General features: G+C 34.6%; 1 protein-coding gene across 1 annotated transcript in view; it reads left to right on the top strand.

Annotated features, from left to right (window-relative positions):
* Positions 1-16,305, top strand: part of LOC149777643 (scavenger receptor cysteine-rich domain-containing protein DMBT1-like) — a 162,965-nt gene that overhangs the window by 126,898 nt on the left and 19,762 nt on the right. The window contains exons 38-43 of the mRNA XM_089938703.1: positions 314-441; positions 2,224-2,383; positions 3,284-3,393; positions 5,336-5,464; positions 8,451-8,642; positions 10,465-10,707. Of these exons, the coding sequence (XP_089794829.1) occupies positions 314-441; positions 2,224-2,383; positions 3,284-3,393; positions 5,336-5,464; positions 8,451-8,642; positions 10,465-10,707 (962 nt within the window). The remainder of the gene's footprint in view (positions 1-313; positions 442-2,223; positions 2,384-3,283; positions 3,394-5,335; positions 5,465-8,450; positions 8,643-10,464; positions 10,708-16,305) is intronic.

Here is a 16,305-nt window from a genome sequence, read left to right as displayed (position 1 = left end):
ATTGTTCATTGTAATCATCAAAAATTGAAGATTCCTGGTCCATAAAAATACTTTCTCATTCTAGTGTTTGTTTTTACAGGTTATTTTAAATATGTGATCACCTTTGTAGGGTAGAAAAAGACTTAATCAGAATCATAATTTTGTGCAAGTGATGCTTGTATTTTACTTTTTCTAGCCCCCCCCTTCCAAATGTGTTGCATCTTTTAGTGTAAAAATTTTTTTTTAATAGGCATTTTTACAACATGTTTGATTTCATTATGAATAATTGTTGTAGTTATTATTTTGAGCTTGTTTTTATTGTTGTTTTCTTCAGCATCATCTATTGGACAGATTGGGGGCGCCGTGCTAAGATTGAGAGCTCCAACTATGATGGTACAAACCGACTACAGCTTGTCAATACTGGACTTACATGGCCTAATGGTCTTGCTGTGGACTTTCAAGGTTAACTTTGTTATTCTTTATTATATCATTTACAAATTTTCCTATTAAAAGGCAGTTACAGAACTAGTGTTTGAGATGTTTCATTATCTCATTCATTTTCAAGAAAGGGTTTGGGGTATTTGAACTTGCTGGAATGCCTAAACATGAACAATTTTATGAGTAATATCTCCTGCTGTCATTAAGATAGACACTTCAAAGCTGTGGATATGATTGGGGTGGTGTTCAGATGTTCCTAATTAAAACTGGATATGATTGGGGTGGTGTTCAGATGTTCTTAATTAAAATTGTGGAAATTATTGGGGTGGTGTTCAGATGTTCTCAATTAAAACTGGATATGATTGCGGTGGTGTTCAGATGTTCTTCATTAAAACTGGATATGATTGAGGTGGTGTTCAGATCTTCCTTATTAAAACTGTGGATATGATTGAGGTGGTGTTCAGATGTTCCTAATTAAAATTGTGGATATGATTGGGGTGGTGTTCAGATGTTCCTAATTAAAACTGTGGATATGATTGAGGTGGTGTTCAGATGTTCCTAATTAAAACTGTGGATATGATTGAGGTGGTGTTCAGATGTTACTAGTTAAAATTGTGGATATGATTGGGGTGGTGTTCAGATGTTCCTAATTAAAATTGTCGATATGATTGGGATGGTGTTAAGATGTTACTAGTTAAAATTGTGGATATGATTGGGGTGGTGTTCAGATGTTCCTAATTAAAATTGTGTATATGATTGGGGTGGTGTTCAGACAGATGTTCCTAATTAAAATTGTGGATATGATTGGGGTGGTGTTTAGATGTTCCTAATTAAAATTATGGATATGATTGGAGTGGTGTTCAGATGTGCATAATGGTTTTTGAATTTTGAGTGAACCCATGAGGGCAGGTGTTGGTTGCAAATAAAATTCATATGACTAGTATTGTTAGTCTTCCATACCTAAGAATGGACATGCATGTTAATCAATCCAGGTGTTAATCTCATCAGATAAAACTTTAAAGGAGATGAATTATCCAGCATTGTACTAAATATACACATGAATATCAGTATCCAGCATTGTACTAAATATACACATGAATATCAGTATCCAACATTGTACTAAATATACACATGAATATCAGTATCCAGCATTGTACTAAATATACACATGAATATCCATATCCAGCATTGTACAAATATACACATGAATATCAGTATCCAGCATTGCACAGATATACACATGAATATCAGTATCCAGCATTGCACTAATATACACATGAATATCAGTATCCAGCATTGTACTAATATACACATGAATATCAGTATCCAGCATTGTACTAACATACACATGAATATCAGTATCCAGCATTGTACTAATATACACATGAATATCAGTATCCAGCATTGTACTAAATATACACATGAATATCAGTATCCAGCATTGTACAAATATACACATGAATATCAGTATCCAGCATTGCACTAATATACACATGAATATCAATATCCAGCATTGCACTAATATACACATGAATATCAGTATCCAGCATTGTACTAATATGCACATGAATATCAGTATCCAGCATTGCACTAATATACACATGAATATCAGTATCCAGCATTGTACTAAATATACACATGAATATCAGTATCCAGCATTGTACAAATATACACATGAATATCAGTATCCAGCACTGTACAAATATACTCATGAATATCAGTATACAGCATTGTACAAATATACACATGAATATCAGATTACATATAGGATATCAAAATGAAACTTTAATGAATAAATATTTCCAGGTGGAGTTATGTACTGGTGTGACGCCAGCACAGACAAAATAGAGAGAGCTAACGTAGATGGTTCCAATCGTCAGCCTGTCTATCAAGCAGCACAGGCGGCTCATTTCTTTGGAATTGTTCTATATCAATCATTTCTCTATTACACAGACTGGATGAAGGGGTAGGTCACACACTTTTTTTTTTACAGCAGCACTCATGAGATGAACTGAACAGGAGATAATTCAAATACAAATGTAATCCATTTCCCAAATGATTGGAAATTTGTATGCATTAACTAAAGTACTGAATCTTAATTTTTCACCAAAATCATCGCTTTATGTTATAAATTTTCCAGGTGCAAAATCAGGAATATATTTTATTTTTTAATTTTAGGTACACAAGTAACAAGGTTTATTGGAATATGCAGTAAAACTACACTATTGCAAACACTGTGCTTGGATATTTCTTGTTCAGGTTTTACTGTATTACATAGAGATTATCTCTGGATGTTGAAAATATACCGGGAGAGATTATCTCAGGATTATGAGGATATAATGTAGAGATATTATCTCTAGATTTTAGGACTATATTGTAGAGAGATTACCTCTTGATTTTGGGAATATATTGTAGAGAGGGTATCTCTTGACTTTGGGAATATATTGTAGAGAGATTATCTCTATATTTTAGGAATATACTGTAGAGAGATTATCTCTAGATTTTAGGAATATATTGTAGAGAGATTATCTCTGGATATTGGGAATATACTTGGAGAGATTATCTCTGGATTTTGGGAATATACTTGGAGAGATTATCTCTGTATTTTGGGAATTTATTATAGAGAGATTATCTCTAGATTTTGTGAATATAGTGTAGAGAGATTATATCTTGATTTTGAGAATATACCTGTATCATCATTTGTCTGTAAAATAAAGGAGATTTAAAGTATGTCTCTTGGTTTTTTTAACTTTATAAAGCTTGTCATCATTATTGTCATCACTGTTATCATCATTGTCCTCCTCCTCCTCTTAATCATTATCATCTGTGTGCCATACTAGATGACACTATCATGATTATTCTCCAGGTCTGTAATGAGGATTAATACAGATGGCAGTGGACTCACCCCAGTTGGACCCCCCACATTTGGACGCCTTAATGACATACATGTACACAAAAATGGATATGGACCACATGGTGTGTATTAGTTATGGAAATCAGCAGCAGTTACCATCATTAGTAATAATTATAGAAATCAGCAATTACAGGCATTAGTACCAATTATATAAATCAGCAATTACAGGCATTAGTACCAATTATAGAAATCAGCAATTACAGGCATTATCAACAATTATGGAAATCTGCAATTATATTCTTTAATAAAAATTATAGAAATCAGCAATTACAGGCATATTAACAGTTATAGAATGCAGCAATTACAGGCATTATTAACAATTATAGAAATCAGCAATTACAGGCATTAGTAACAATTATAGAAATCAGCAGTTACTGTCATTAGCAACACTTATGGAAATCTGCAGTTATATTCTTTAATAAAAATGATAGAAATCAGCAATTACAGGCATATTAACAATTATAGAAAGCAGCAATTACCATCATTAGTAACAATGATAGAAATCAACAATTACCATCATTAGTAACAATTATGGAAATCTGCAGTTATATTCTTTAATAAAAATTATAGAAATCAGCAATTAGAAGGATATTAACAATTATAGAAAGCAGCAATTACCATCATTAGTAATAATTATAGAAATCAGCTGTTACTGGCGTTAGTAACAATAATAGAAATCAGCAAATACCATCATTAGTAACAATTATAAAAATCAGCAATCACAGGCATTAGTAACAATTATAGATGTCAGCATTTACTGTCATTACCAACAATTATGGAAATCTGCAATTATATTCATTAGTAAAAATTATAGAAATCAGCAATTACAGGCATAGTAACAATTATAGAAATCAACAATTACCATCATTAGTAACAATTATAGAAACCGGCAATTAAAGGTAAATTGTTCATAAACATGTATAACATGATTTATAACATGAATAATTCTGGGTTTTTTAATTATGTTTAAATTTAATGAGCCATGCATGAGTGAGGGTGTTGGTATACAAAAAAATCTGTATAATGTAACTATTGTAACTCAGTTATAAGTGGAGTCCATCTGTAAACTTCACAGATCCAGATCTGTCATCACAGCACACTGACAGATCTAGGTCAATGCAATTGTTATAAGTAATCAATAGAACAAAGTTATCCTGATCTGCTAATGCAAATTATGCTATGCCAGATCAGGTCAGTGTTGTTTGCAGTTGAACTCAACTTGTAAGTTGGTATATATGGTAAGGTCTGTGTAGATATAGCTGGTATATATGGTAAACTGTGTAAGTTGGTATATACGGTAAACTCTGTAGATATAGCTGGTATATATGTTAAGCTCTGTTTAGATAAAGCTGGTATATATGGTAACTGGATATAGCTGGTATATAAGGTAAACTGTAGATATAGCTGGTATATACGGTAAGCTCTGTGTAGCTATAGCTGGTATATACAGTAAGCTCTGTGTAGATATAGCTGGTATATACGGTAAGCTCTGTGTAGCTATAGCTGGTATATATGGTAAGCTGTGTAGATATAGCTGGTAAATATGGTAAACTGTGTAGATATAGCTGGTATATACAGTAAGCTCTCTGTAGATATAGTTGGTAAATAAGGTAAACTCTGTAGATATAGCTGATATGTATGGTAAGCTCTGTGTAGCTATAGCTGGTATACACGGTAAACTCTGTATAGATATAGTTGCCATTGATTTAATTTGATCCTTCTAGGGAAATGATTTGCTGGTGAACCATAACACCTGATCATTCAACCTGTTGGTGTTTAATGGCTGTAGAGTGGGGTCAGACTAATTGGCCTGCAGTACATTGTATACAGGTAGACAACAGGTAGCTCTACCTGTTTGATTAGTTACAACTTGTGCAGCTGATATCATACTTACTCATTGTGGAGGGAAGTTAGTTTTATATCTTGGCCTTGAAGCCATGCAAATCTCATCTGATATATAGGGATTGTCACTCTCATTTCTTATGATATTTATCAATATTGCAGGAATAAATGGCTGTTCTAATGGACGTGGTGGTTGTAGCCATTTCTGTTTCCCACGGCCAGGTGGAAGCAAAGTATGTGCCTGTCCTGATGGTATGACTCTTCAACCTGGTGGTGTAACCTGTGGAACATGTGAGTTATCTGCCCTTGTTATGTGTTTCTTAGACTTTCATGGATACAAAAATTATTTTAAGGATGATGAAGTAGTTTAATGTTGTGTGTTCATACGGTTCATATAATAGAATTATCTTAAGATCATTTTTTTGATTAGCATAGAAAATCACTAGCATAGCTAGCTTCAATGACCTCTCAATCAACTAATTTCATTATTTAATTTACATTCTGTGCTGAAAGCATTATAAAGCCTAAATCTTTCAGTCCATTAGTACACAGATCCTTCAGAAACATGACTTTCTCATTAAATCTGGAAAAAGTTCCTGTATTTTTGGTTGCCTTGTCGTACTGGTATTGATTATTGGTTGCCTTGTCATATTGGTATTGATTATTGGTTGCCTTGTCATATTTGTATTGATAGTAATGAACAAGCAGATATAGCAGCCAAAGCTACACTGCAGTCATCAATTTCTAAATGGTAGATTCCATATAGTTACTTCAAGTTTTTATCAGCATCTTTTGTCAACTTTGCCAAATTGTGGAGTTTGAATTGCAGTCAAAACCAGATATTAGCTTGGTTTCACAGTGGATTTAGTGGAGTTTGTCAGAAAACCAAACTAGCTTTGCAGGAGTACCTCCTATGCTTTTAGTCTGCCCATGTTTTCCAAGCAAAATACCTGCATGATCACGGTTTTGCTTTTTCATTACAGCACCACATAGATATGCCATCCAGCAAATGAAAATATTTTCATTATAGCACCATTGAGAAATGTCATCCAAAGGGCAAAATGGACATTCAACCCCTTAGAAAGTTCAAATGATCAGCACAGAAATATAAAATGGAATATTCAGATTCTTGGTTGTGCTTGGAAATAAGCAGGAAAGCAACAATTACAGTTGCTGGACAATATATTGTGTTGATTTGAGTATTGCCCATGGTAGGCAATATGATTGCTGTATTTGTCATTATTCACACATATATTGTTGTTGTTTTGGGTCAGACCCAATTTTTCAGCACATGATAGGCTATTCATGGAAGCCAGAATATATAGTTGAGGAAGAACCCAGAAAAAACCTGGGAAGAACCACCAAACCATGGGAATTAACTAGCAAGTTTTCTTGCATATCTGTGTTGGCCGAGCCAATACTCAAACCAACATGGACAGATGTGAGATGTCACTGATCTATACAGCTGAGTGCCAGGGGCACCAAGGGACATTTGTGTGTGTATGTGTTTGGTGATGATATTTGACAAGGCTAAATCTGCAAACTATTTTATGTTTTGTAAGCTTATTAAATGCTTCAGACAAAAAATATATGGAATGTATAGTTATTTTCTATAAGCTTATGTGAGTAGATAACTTGTATGGCATTTCTTTGGGAGAGATCACACACTACACCCACCCCAGTCATAAGAAGGCACTTTTTCAGTCCTGAAACCCCTCAAGGCTGACTGTGAGGTTGGCCCTTTAAAAACACTTTCTCATTCCTAAAAAAGCCTCAATGCTGACTGTGAGGATGGCCCCTTGAGCTCTAAGAACACACTTTTTCAGTCCCAAAACCCGTCAGTGTTGACTGTGAGATTAGCAGGGATTATTTTAAATAGATTTATAGTTGATCCTAAATCAATAAGGTACCACTCTTTCATTCAGTATGGCTGCCATGATAGCCAGCTTGAAAAACGTTTGAGTCCAAGTGTTGTAAAGCTTTAGTACAAGTGTGCTGTAGAATTAGAGCCCAGTGTTGTGAAGTTTGAGCTTGAGGGCTGTAAAGTTATTTTGACTCTATGGTATGAAACTAATTAACTGAAAGTAAAGCAAAACCAAGTTTTGTAAAATTAGCAAACAATTACTTTCCATAAATACAATGTGAAAATTCAAAAGACACAGTATTTTGAATTAAATCCCAAATAATCCAAAATGTTATATCACAAGTCCAAAAGTTCAGAATGTTCAAAATTAATTCCAATAATCTAGAATGTACTAATGTACCGATAGCCTTGCTGTTTCACGATAATATAACGCAGAATGTCTTTGAATGAATGCTCTGGGTGTAGGTTATTTCTAATGAAACAATTCCAAAATATTGTCAATAAGTTTACTTCCAGAACATTCTAAGGTCATAATCAAAGCTAGGTCTTGAACTCAGGTTCAAGTAAGCATACTAAATAAGTGACAGTAGACAGGTAGGCCAAATCTCTATCCTCAGTCATGGACAAAGATCAAGCACACAGTATAAATTAAATATATATAAAATTTCAATCCACGTTTTATCAAGTTTCAGCCTGTGTGCTGAAGTACTTTAATGTTTCATCCCAATAATGTAGAGTTTGAGCCCAAGGAATTGCCAGTTTAACAGTTTAATCTTGAATGATTTTATTCTTGCATAATAAATTTTCAAATGAATACATGTCACAAAATATCAATGAAAATGAGTTTAATACAAACTAAACAACCTTTTATATAAGCGTAACTTACAGTTAAATTTTTTGTTAGTGCTGTTGACATTGCTACAGGCTTAGAAAACACTATACTCAAACGTCACATGCAATTCCAAGGTTTAAGCACAGCTGACTTCAGTAAATCTCCTGTGCTCAAACATCACCACATGCAATTCCAATGTTTGAGCACTGTTGACTTTCACTAAAGCTTGCAAGTTAAAACAGCTGGAATCATTCTGATTGTGCAAGAATAAATAATTGAAATGAAAGACAGTTAATAATGCTGTAATCCTGTTTCTTTTTCTTATAGCCATCCCCTGTCAGGCTCTTCAAACTACTATGAATGGTCAGATATCTCCAGCCAACTGTACTACAAACAGTTCTATACCTGGGGCACGGTGTACAGTGACATATAATTCTGTTTCTTTTTCTTGTGGCCATCCCCTGTCAGGCTCTTCAAACTACTATGAATGGTCAGATATCTCCAGCCAACTGTACTACAAACAGTTCTATACCTGGGGCATGGTGTACAGTGACATATAATTCTGTTTCTTTTTCTTATAGCCATCCCCTGTCAGGCTCTTCAGACTCCTATGAATGGTCAGATGTCTCCAGCCAGCTGTACAACAAACAGTTCAACACCCGGGGCACAGTGTACAGTGACATGTAATCCAGGTTTCGTTGCTGATTTATCTTCCCTCACCTGCTTGAGTAATGGCCAATGGAGTAACTATGGGGCACCAATTTTATGTAGAGGTAAGGTATATTATTCTCACCTAAATAAGCAGGTAGCAATGCACAGGTATTCATTTTGCTACGGCATTAATAATTTGTATGTGATGAATGATTTGAAGACAGACAATGAGGTAGCAATTGTGCTCTGTGTGTTGCATTAAAAAAAAGCCAATGTTTTTGCTTCAAAACCAATTACTTCTCTTTTCTTTTCTTTGATGAAAGATTGACAGCGAGGTCATGATTGTGCTGTGTCTAGCATCCAGAAACTATGTTATGTATTTCAAAACCTTTCTATTTTATTGTCAATGTTAAATGTCCTGAATGAAAGACACAGAGATCATGATTGCTCTCTATATTTATTGTCCTTCTCATTTTGTCTGAAACCAATATTGTACAAGCCTCTTGGTATGTGTTAACATCTTTCTAATGTAAGCTGATTAAACTTGACAGAGTTTATATGGAATGCATTGCTAATTGAAACTAATTAGACTTGACTGGTTTTACTTGGAATAAATTGTGTGCCTTCTAATGGAAAATAATTATACCTGACAGATTTTACTTGGAACAAATTGTGTACCTTCTAATGGAAAATATTTATATTTGACAGGTTTTACTTGGAACAAATTGTGTACCTTCTAATGGAAAATAATTATACCTGACAGATTTTACTTGGAACAAATTGTGTACCTGACAGATTTTACTTGGAACAAATTGTGTACCTTCTAATGGAAAATATTTATACTTGACAGGTTTTACTTGGAACAAATTGTGTACCTTCTAATGGAAAATATTTATACCTGACAGATTTTACTTGGAACAAATTGTGTACCTTCTAATGGAAAATAATTATACCTGACAGATTTTACTTAGAACAAATTGTGTACCTTCTAATGGAAAATAATTATACCTGACAGATTTTACTTGGAACAAATTGTGTACCTTCTAATGGAAAATAATTATACCTGACAGATTTTACTTGGAACAAATTGTGTACCTTCTAATGGAAAATAATTATACCTGACAGATTTTACTTGGAAAATATTAAGCATTTGATAGATATTATGGAAACTGATTAGTCATCTTGATAAAAAATACTTTGGATATCCATTACAGGAAAGCTTGAGAGGTTGCTTGATTAAGCTTGCATAATGCTTAGGTCTACACACTGTATCAGTTGCAATTTCTAATCATGCTTGTTTTTCAGAGGAAATTGAAATTTTCACAATCAAATAAAGCATTCATTGTAGTGTCTTCCAAAACGTTTTGGAAATTCATGGAAACTTAATACCCTTCTATGCACAGATCTATTAAGACACAGATCCATATGACACAGATCTATTAAGACACATCCATTAAGACACAGATCTATTAAGACACAGATCTATTAAGACACACATCCATTAAGACACAGATCCATTAAGACACAGATCTATTAAGACACAGATCCATTAAGACACATATCTATTAAGACACACATCCATTAAGACACAGATCCATTAAGATACAGATCTATTAAGACACACATCCATTAAGACACAGATCCATTATGACACAGATCCATTATGACACAGATCTGTTAAGACACATATCTATTAAGACACAGGTCCATTAAGACACAGTTATATTAAGACACAGATCCATTAAGACACACATCTATTAAGACACAGATCCATTAGGATACAGTTCTATTAAGACTCTGATCTATTAAGATATATATTAAGCATATAAATAGAGAAACATAAAGATACATTGAAATATAAATGGTTGATAAATATTATCTATTTGATATTAACTTCTGGCTAGGTTGCAGGGAATGAGTGAATGTAAATATTTTTGTTTCCAGATACACAGCCACCCACTCTGACATGCCCTCAGAATACAAATGTAGCTGTACCAAAAGGAAAACAAAGTGTCCAGGTAACATGGACTGCTCCAACAGCCACAGACAACTCTGGACAAGCAGTTACACTTTTCCAGACAATGCAGAGTGGAACAACGCTAACAGAAGGGACATATCCTGTCACTGCAGTGGCCACAGATTCTAGTGGCCATACTTCTAGTTGCAGCTTCACTATCACTGTCACAGGTAAGTCTCCAGACAGACAAACACATAAACAAGCAAAGGATATAAAAGTAAAAAGGTGTAGACAAACAAATGAACTAAATGGAAGCTGATGTATCATTATTAGAGGCACATGTAGGTGTACAGATAGGTATATGAACAATGTGTCTGTTTTGCTTGTCTGAGTAAAGTGTACAGATGGGTACATGAACAATGTGTCTGCTTTGCTTGCCTGAGTAAAGTGTACAGATGGGTATATGAACAATGTGTCTGTTTTGCTTGTCTGAGTAAAATGTATAGATGGGTACATGAATAATGTGTCTGTTTTGCATGTCTGAGTAAAGTGTACAGACAGGTACATGAACAATGTGTCTGTTTTGCTTGCCTGAGTAATGTGTACAGACAAACAAATAGACACAGATATACTGTGATTTCACTGTAATTGACATGAATAATCATTCAGACAGACAACTTAACATAAACATCACTATTGCTGTCACATGTAAGCATTCAGACACGTGTAAAACAGACAGACCATCATACAAATAAATGACATTTTTTAGATGTGGCAGCAGTACTTGTACAGAAGGCTACATTATAAACACTGGATGAAGTGCACTAGTAAGCACATTGTCCATCCCTCCAGCTGTGTCATTGATTTGTCTGTCCAACCATCCAGCTATGTCATTATTGATGTGTCTGTCCATCCATCCACCTATGTCATTGATCTGTCTGTCCATCCATCCAGCTATGTCATTGATTTGTCTGTCCAACCATCCAGCTATGTCATTATTAATGTGTCTGTCCATCGATCCACCTATGTCATTGATGTGTCTGTCTATCCATCCATCTCTATCATTGATCCGTCTGTCAATCCATCCACCTATGTCATTGATTTGTCTGTTCATCCATCCAGCTATCTATATGTCATTCATCTGTCTGTCTGTCTATCTGCAATGTCATTGATTTGTCTGTCCATCCATCCAGCTGTCATTGATCTTTTCTGTCCATCCATCCAGCTGTCATTGATCTCTTTGTTCATCCATCCAGCTATCTGTGTCATTCATCCATTTGTCTGTCCATCCACTATGTCATTCATCTGTCTGTCCATCCATTCTGCTATCTGTATGTCATTCATCTGTCTTTCCATCCATCTAGCTATGTCACTGATCTGTCTGTCCATCTGTTCAGCTATCTGTATGTCATTCATCTGTCTTTCCATCCATCTAGCTATGTCATTGATTTGTCTGTCCATCCATCTAGCTATGTCATTCATCTGTCTGTCTGTCTATCTGCTATGTCATTGATCTTTTCTGTCCATCCATCCAGCTATCTGTATGTCATTCATCTGTCTTTCCATCCATCTAGCTATGTCACTGATCTGTCTGTCCATCCATCTAGCTATGTCATTCATCTGTCTGTCCATCCATTCAGCTATCTGTATGTCATTCATCTGTCTGTCTGTCTATCTGATATGTCATTGGTTTGTCTGTCCATGCACTATGTCATTCATCTGTCTGTCCATCCATCCAGCTATATGTATGTCATTCATCTGTCTGTTGGTCCATCCACTATGTCATTCATCTGTCTGTTGGTCCATCCAGCTATCTATGTCATTCATCTGTCTGTTGGTCCATCCACTATGTCATTCATCTGTCTGTTGATCCATCCAGCTATCTATGTCATTCATCTGTCTGTTGGTCCATCCACTATGTCATTCATCTGTCTGTTGATCCATCCAGCTATCTATGTCATTCATTTGTCGGTTGGTCCATCCACTATGTCATTCATCTGTCTGTTGGTCCATCCACTATGTCATTCATCTGTCTGTTGATCCATCCACTATGTCATTCATCTGTCTTTTGGTCCATCCACTATGTCATTCATCTGTCTGTTGGTCCATCCACTATGTCATTCATCTGTCTGACTGTCCATCCAGCTATCTATATGTCATTCATCTGTCTGTCACAACTTTGGTTTCCAGAGGTGCTTTACTGATATTAGTTAATAGGATCTTGAATGTATTACAGTTAGTTTGATGTGTAGCTTTATATTGATGAGGTCTTAGATGTGTTTAATTTTATATTGATGTGGTCTTACATGTGTTTAATTTATATTGGTGAGGTCTTAAATGTGTTTAACTTTATATTGATGAGGTCTTAAATGTGTTTAATTTTATACTGATGAGGTCTTAGATGTGTTTAATTTTATATTGATGAGGTCTTAGATGTGTTTAACTTTATATTGGTGAGGTCTTAGATGTGTTTAACTTTATATTGATGAGGTTTTGATGTGTTTAACTTTATATTGATGAGGTCTTAGATGTGTTTAATTTTATATTGATGAGGTCTTAGATGTGTTTAATTTTATATTGATGAGGTCTTGATGTGTTTAACTTTATATTGGTGAGGTCTTAGATGTGTTTAACTTTATACTGATGAGGTCTTAGATGTGTTAAATTTTTATTGATGAGGTCTTATATGTGTTTAAATTTATATTGATGAGGTCTTAGATGTGTTTAACTTTATATTGATTAGGTCTTAGATGTGTTTAATTTTATATTGGTGAGGTCTTAGACGTGTTTAACTTTATATTGATGAGGTCTTAGATGTGTTTAATTTTATATTGATAAGGTCTTAGATGTGTTTAATTTTATATTGATGAGGTCTTAGATGTGTTTAAATTTATATTGATGAGGTCTTAGATGTGTTTAACTTTATATTGATGAAGTCTTAGATGTGTTTAACTTTATATTGATGAGGTCTTAGATGTGTTTAATTTTATATTGATGAGGTCTTAGATGTGTTTAACTTTATATTGATGAGGTCTTAGATGTGTTTAACTTTCAGACATATACTTCTCATGAAATGTATTATAAGTTTACAATATTATTAATTAATTGAGTGATGGCTTATTTTTTCCCATCTGTGGATTTTGCAAATATACATGGGCTACTGGATGAATCATCCATTATTAATAGTTCTAAGTTATGTAGCCATATATGCAGGGTCTAACTGGAAAGACTTTTGTCTAGTTATGAAGGCATGTGTGGGCCTACAGACCTTTTTTTTTCATTTCCATGCTGGTAAATAGAAAGGTATATACTTCGGCACTTTGGATTCCTATCTTCTCTCATGGTCACAGCTGGCCTTTGACCAAAGTTATTTTCCTTCTGTGTTATGTATATAATTTTTATTATTGTACTTTTGTTATTATAACTGACTGGCTCACTTTTGTGTATTAATGCAGTAATCAGACAAACTTATTGGAAGTAAAAAAATTTTACTTGAATGGTGCTTCACATTACACTGTGTACCTTGAAGTACAGGAAGTTTAAACAATCTTTACAGTTTTTTAAGCTTTAAAGTCTTCCCTTTATCATCAACATAACTTCCAACATTCCAAAGTAAATCAGTAGTTGAACTCATCATCCAACTTGGTGCTCTTTGCTTGGAATAGGTTCCTGACTTTTTTGAACTGCAAGAGAGCTGATTGTGGTTTGGGCCATGTAAGTTTATAAACATACAGACACACTAGGTCATAAGATTTCTATCTCTATAGACATACAGACACACTAGGTCATAAGATTTCTATCTCTATAGACATACAGACACACTAGGTCATAAGATTTCTATCTCTATATACATACAGACACACTAGGTCATAAGGCTTCTGTCTCTATAGACATACAGACACACTAGGTCATAAGGCTTCTGTCTCTATAGACATACAGACACACTAGGTCATAAGATTTCTATCTCTATAGACAGACACACTAGGTCATAATATTTCTATCTCTATGTACATACAGACACACTAGGTCATAAGGTTTCTATCTCTATATACATACAGACACACTAGGTCATAAGATTTCTATCTCTATAGACATACCGACACACTAGATCATAATGCTTCTGTCTCTGTAGACATACAGACACACTAGGTCATAAGGCTTCTGTCTCTATAGACATACAGACACACTAGGTCATAGGATTTCTGCCTCTATAGACATACAGACACACTAGGTCATAGGATTTCTGCCTCTATAGACATACATACACACTAGGTCATAAGGCTTCTGTCTCTATAGACATACAGACACACTAGGTCATAAGGCTTCTGTCTCTATAGACATACAGACACACTAGGTCATAAGATTTCTATCTCTATAGACAGACACACTAGGTCATAAAATTTCTATCTCTATAGACATACAGACACACTAGGTCATAAGGTTTCTATCTCTATATACATACAGACACACTAGGTCATAAGATTTCTATCTCTATAGACATACCGACACACTAGATCATAATGCTTCTGTCTCTGTAGACATACAGACACACTAGGTCATAAGGCTTCTGTCTCTATAGACATACAGACACACTAGGTCATAGGATTTCTGCCTCTATAGACATACAGACACACTAGGTCATAAGATTTCTATCTTTATACACATACAGACACACTAGATCATAATGCTTCTGTCTCTATAGACATACAGACACACTAGGTCATAAGGCTTCTGTCTCTATAGACATACAGACACACTAGGTCATAAGATTTCTATCTCTATAGACAGACACACTAGGTCATAATATTTCTATCTCTATAGACATACAGACACACTAGGTCATAAGGTTTCTATCTCTATATACATACAGACACACTAGGTCATAAGATTTCTATCTCTATAGACATACAGACACACTAGGTCATAATATTTCTATCTCTATAGACATACATACACACTAGGTCATAAGATTTCTATCTCTATAGACATACAGACACACTAGGTCATAATATTTCTATCTCTATAGACAGACACACTAGGTCATAATATTTCTATCTCTATAGACATACAGACACACTAGGTCATAAGGTTTCTATCTCTATATACATACAGACACACTAGGTCATAAGATTTCTATCTCTATAGACATACAGACACACTAGGTCATAATATTTCTATCTCTATAGACATACATACACACTAGGTCATAAGATTTCTATCTCTATAGATATACCGACACACTAGATCATAAGATTTCTATCTCTATAGACATACAGACACACTAGATCATAATGCTTCTGCCTCTATAGACATACAGACACACTAGGTCATAAGGTTTCTATCTCTATGTACATACAGACACACTAGGTCATAAGATTTCTATCTCTATAGACATACAGACACACTAGATCATAATGCTTCTGTCTCTATAGACATACAGACACACTAGGTCATAAGATTTCTGCCTCTATAGACATACAGACACACTAGATCATAATGCTTCTGTCTCTATAGACATACAGACACACTAGGTCATAAGATTTCTGTCTCTATAGACATACAGACACACTAGGTCATAAGATTTCTATCTCTATAGACATACAGACACACTAGGTCATAAGATTTCTGTCTCTATAGACATACAGACACACTAGGTCATAAGATTTCTATCTCTATAGACATACAGACACACTAGGTCATAAGGTTTCTATCTCTATGTACATACAGACACACTAGATCATAAGATTTCTGCCTCTATAGACATACAGACACACTAGATCATAAGATTTCTATCTCTATGTACATACAGACACAGTAGGTCATAAGGT

This window comes from Sinohyriopsis cumingii, chromosome 17 (genome assembly GCF_028554795.1).
Source record: "Sinohyriopsis cumingii isolate HCF-2022 chromosome 17, ASM2855479v2, whole genome shotgun sequence".
Classification (NCBI taxonomy): domain Eukaryota; kingdom Metazoa; phylum Mollusca; class Bivalvia; order Unionida; family Unionidae; genus Sinohyriopsis; species Sinohyriopsis cumingii.
This window is presented reverse-complemented; position numbering and strand designations above follow the sequence as displayed.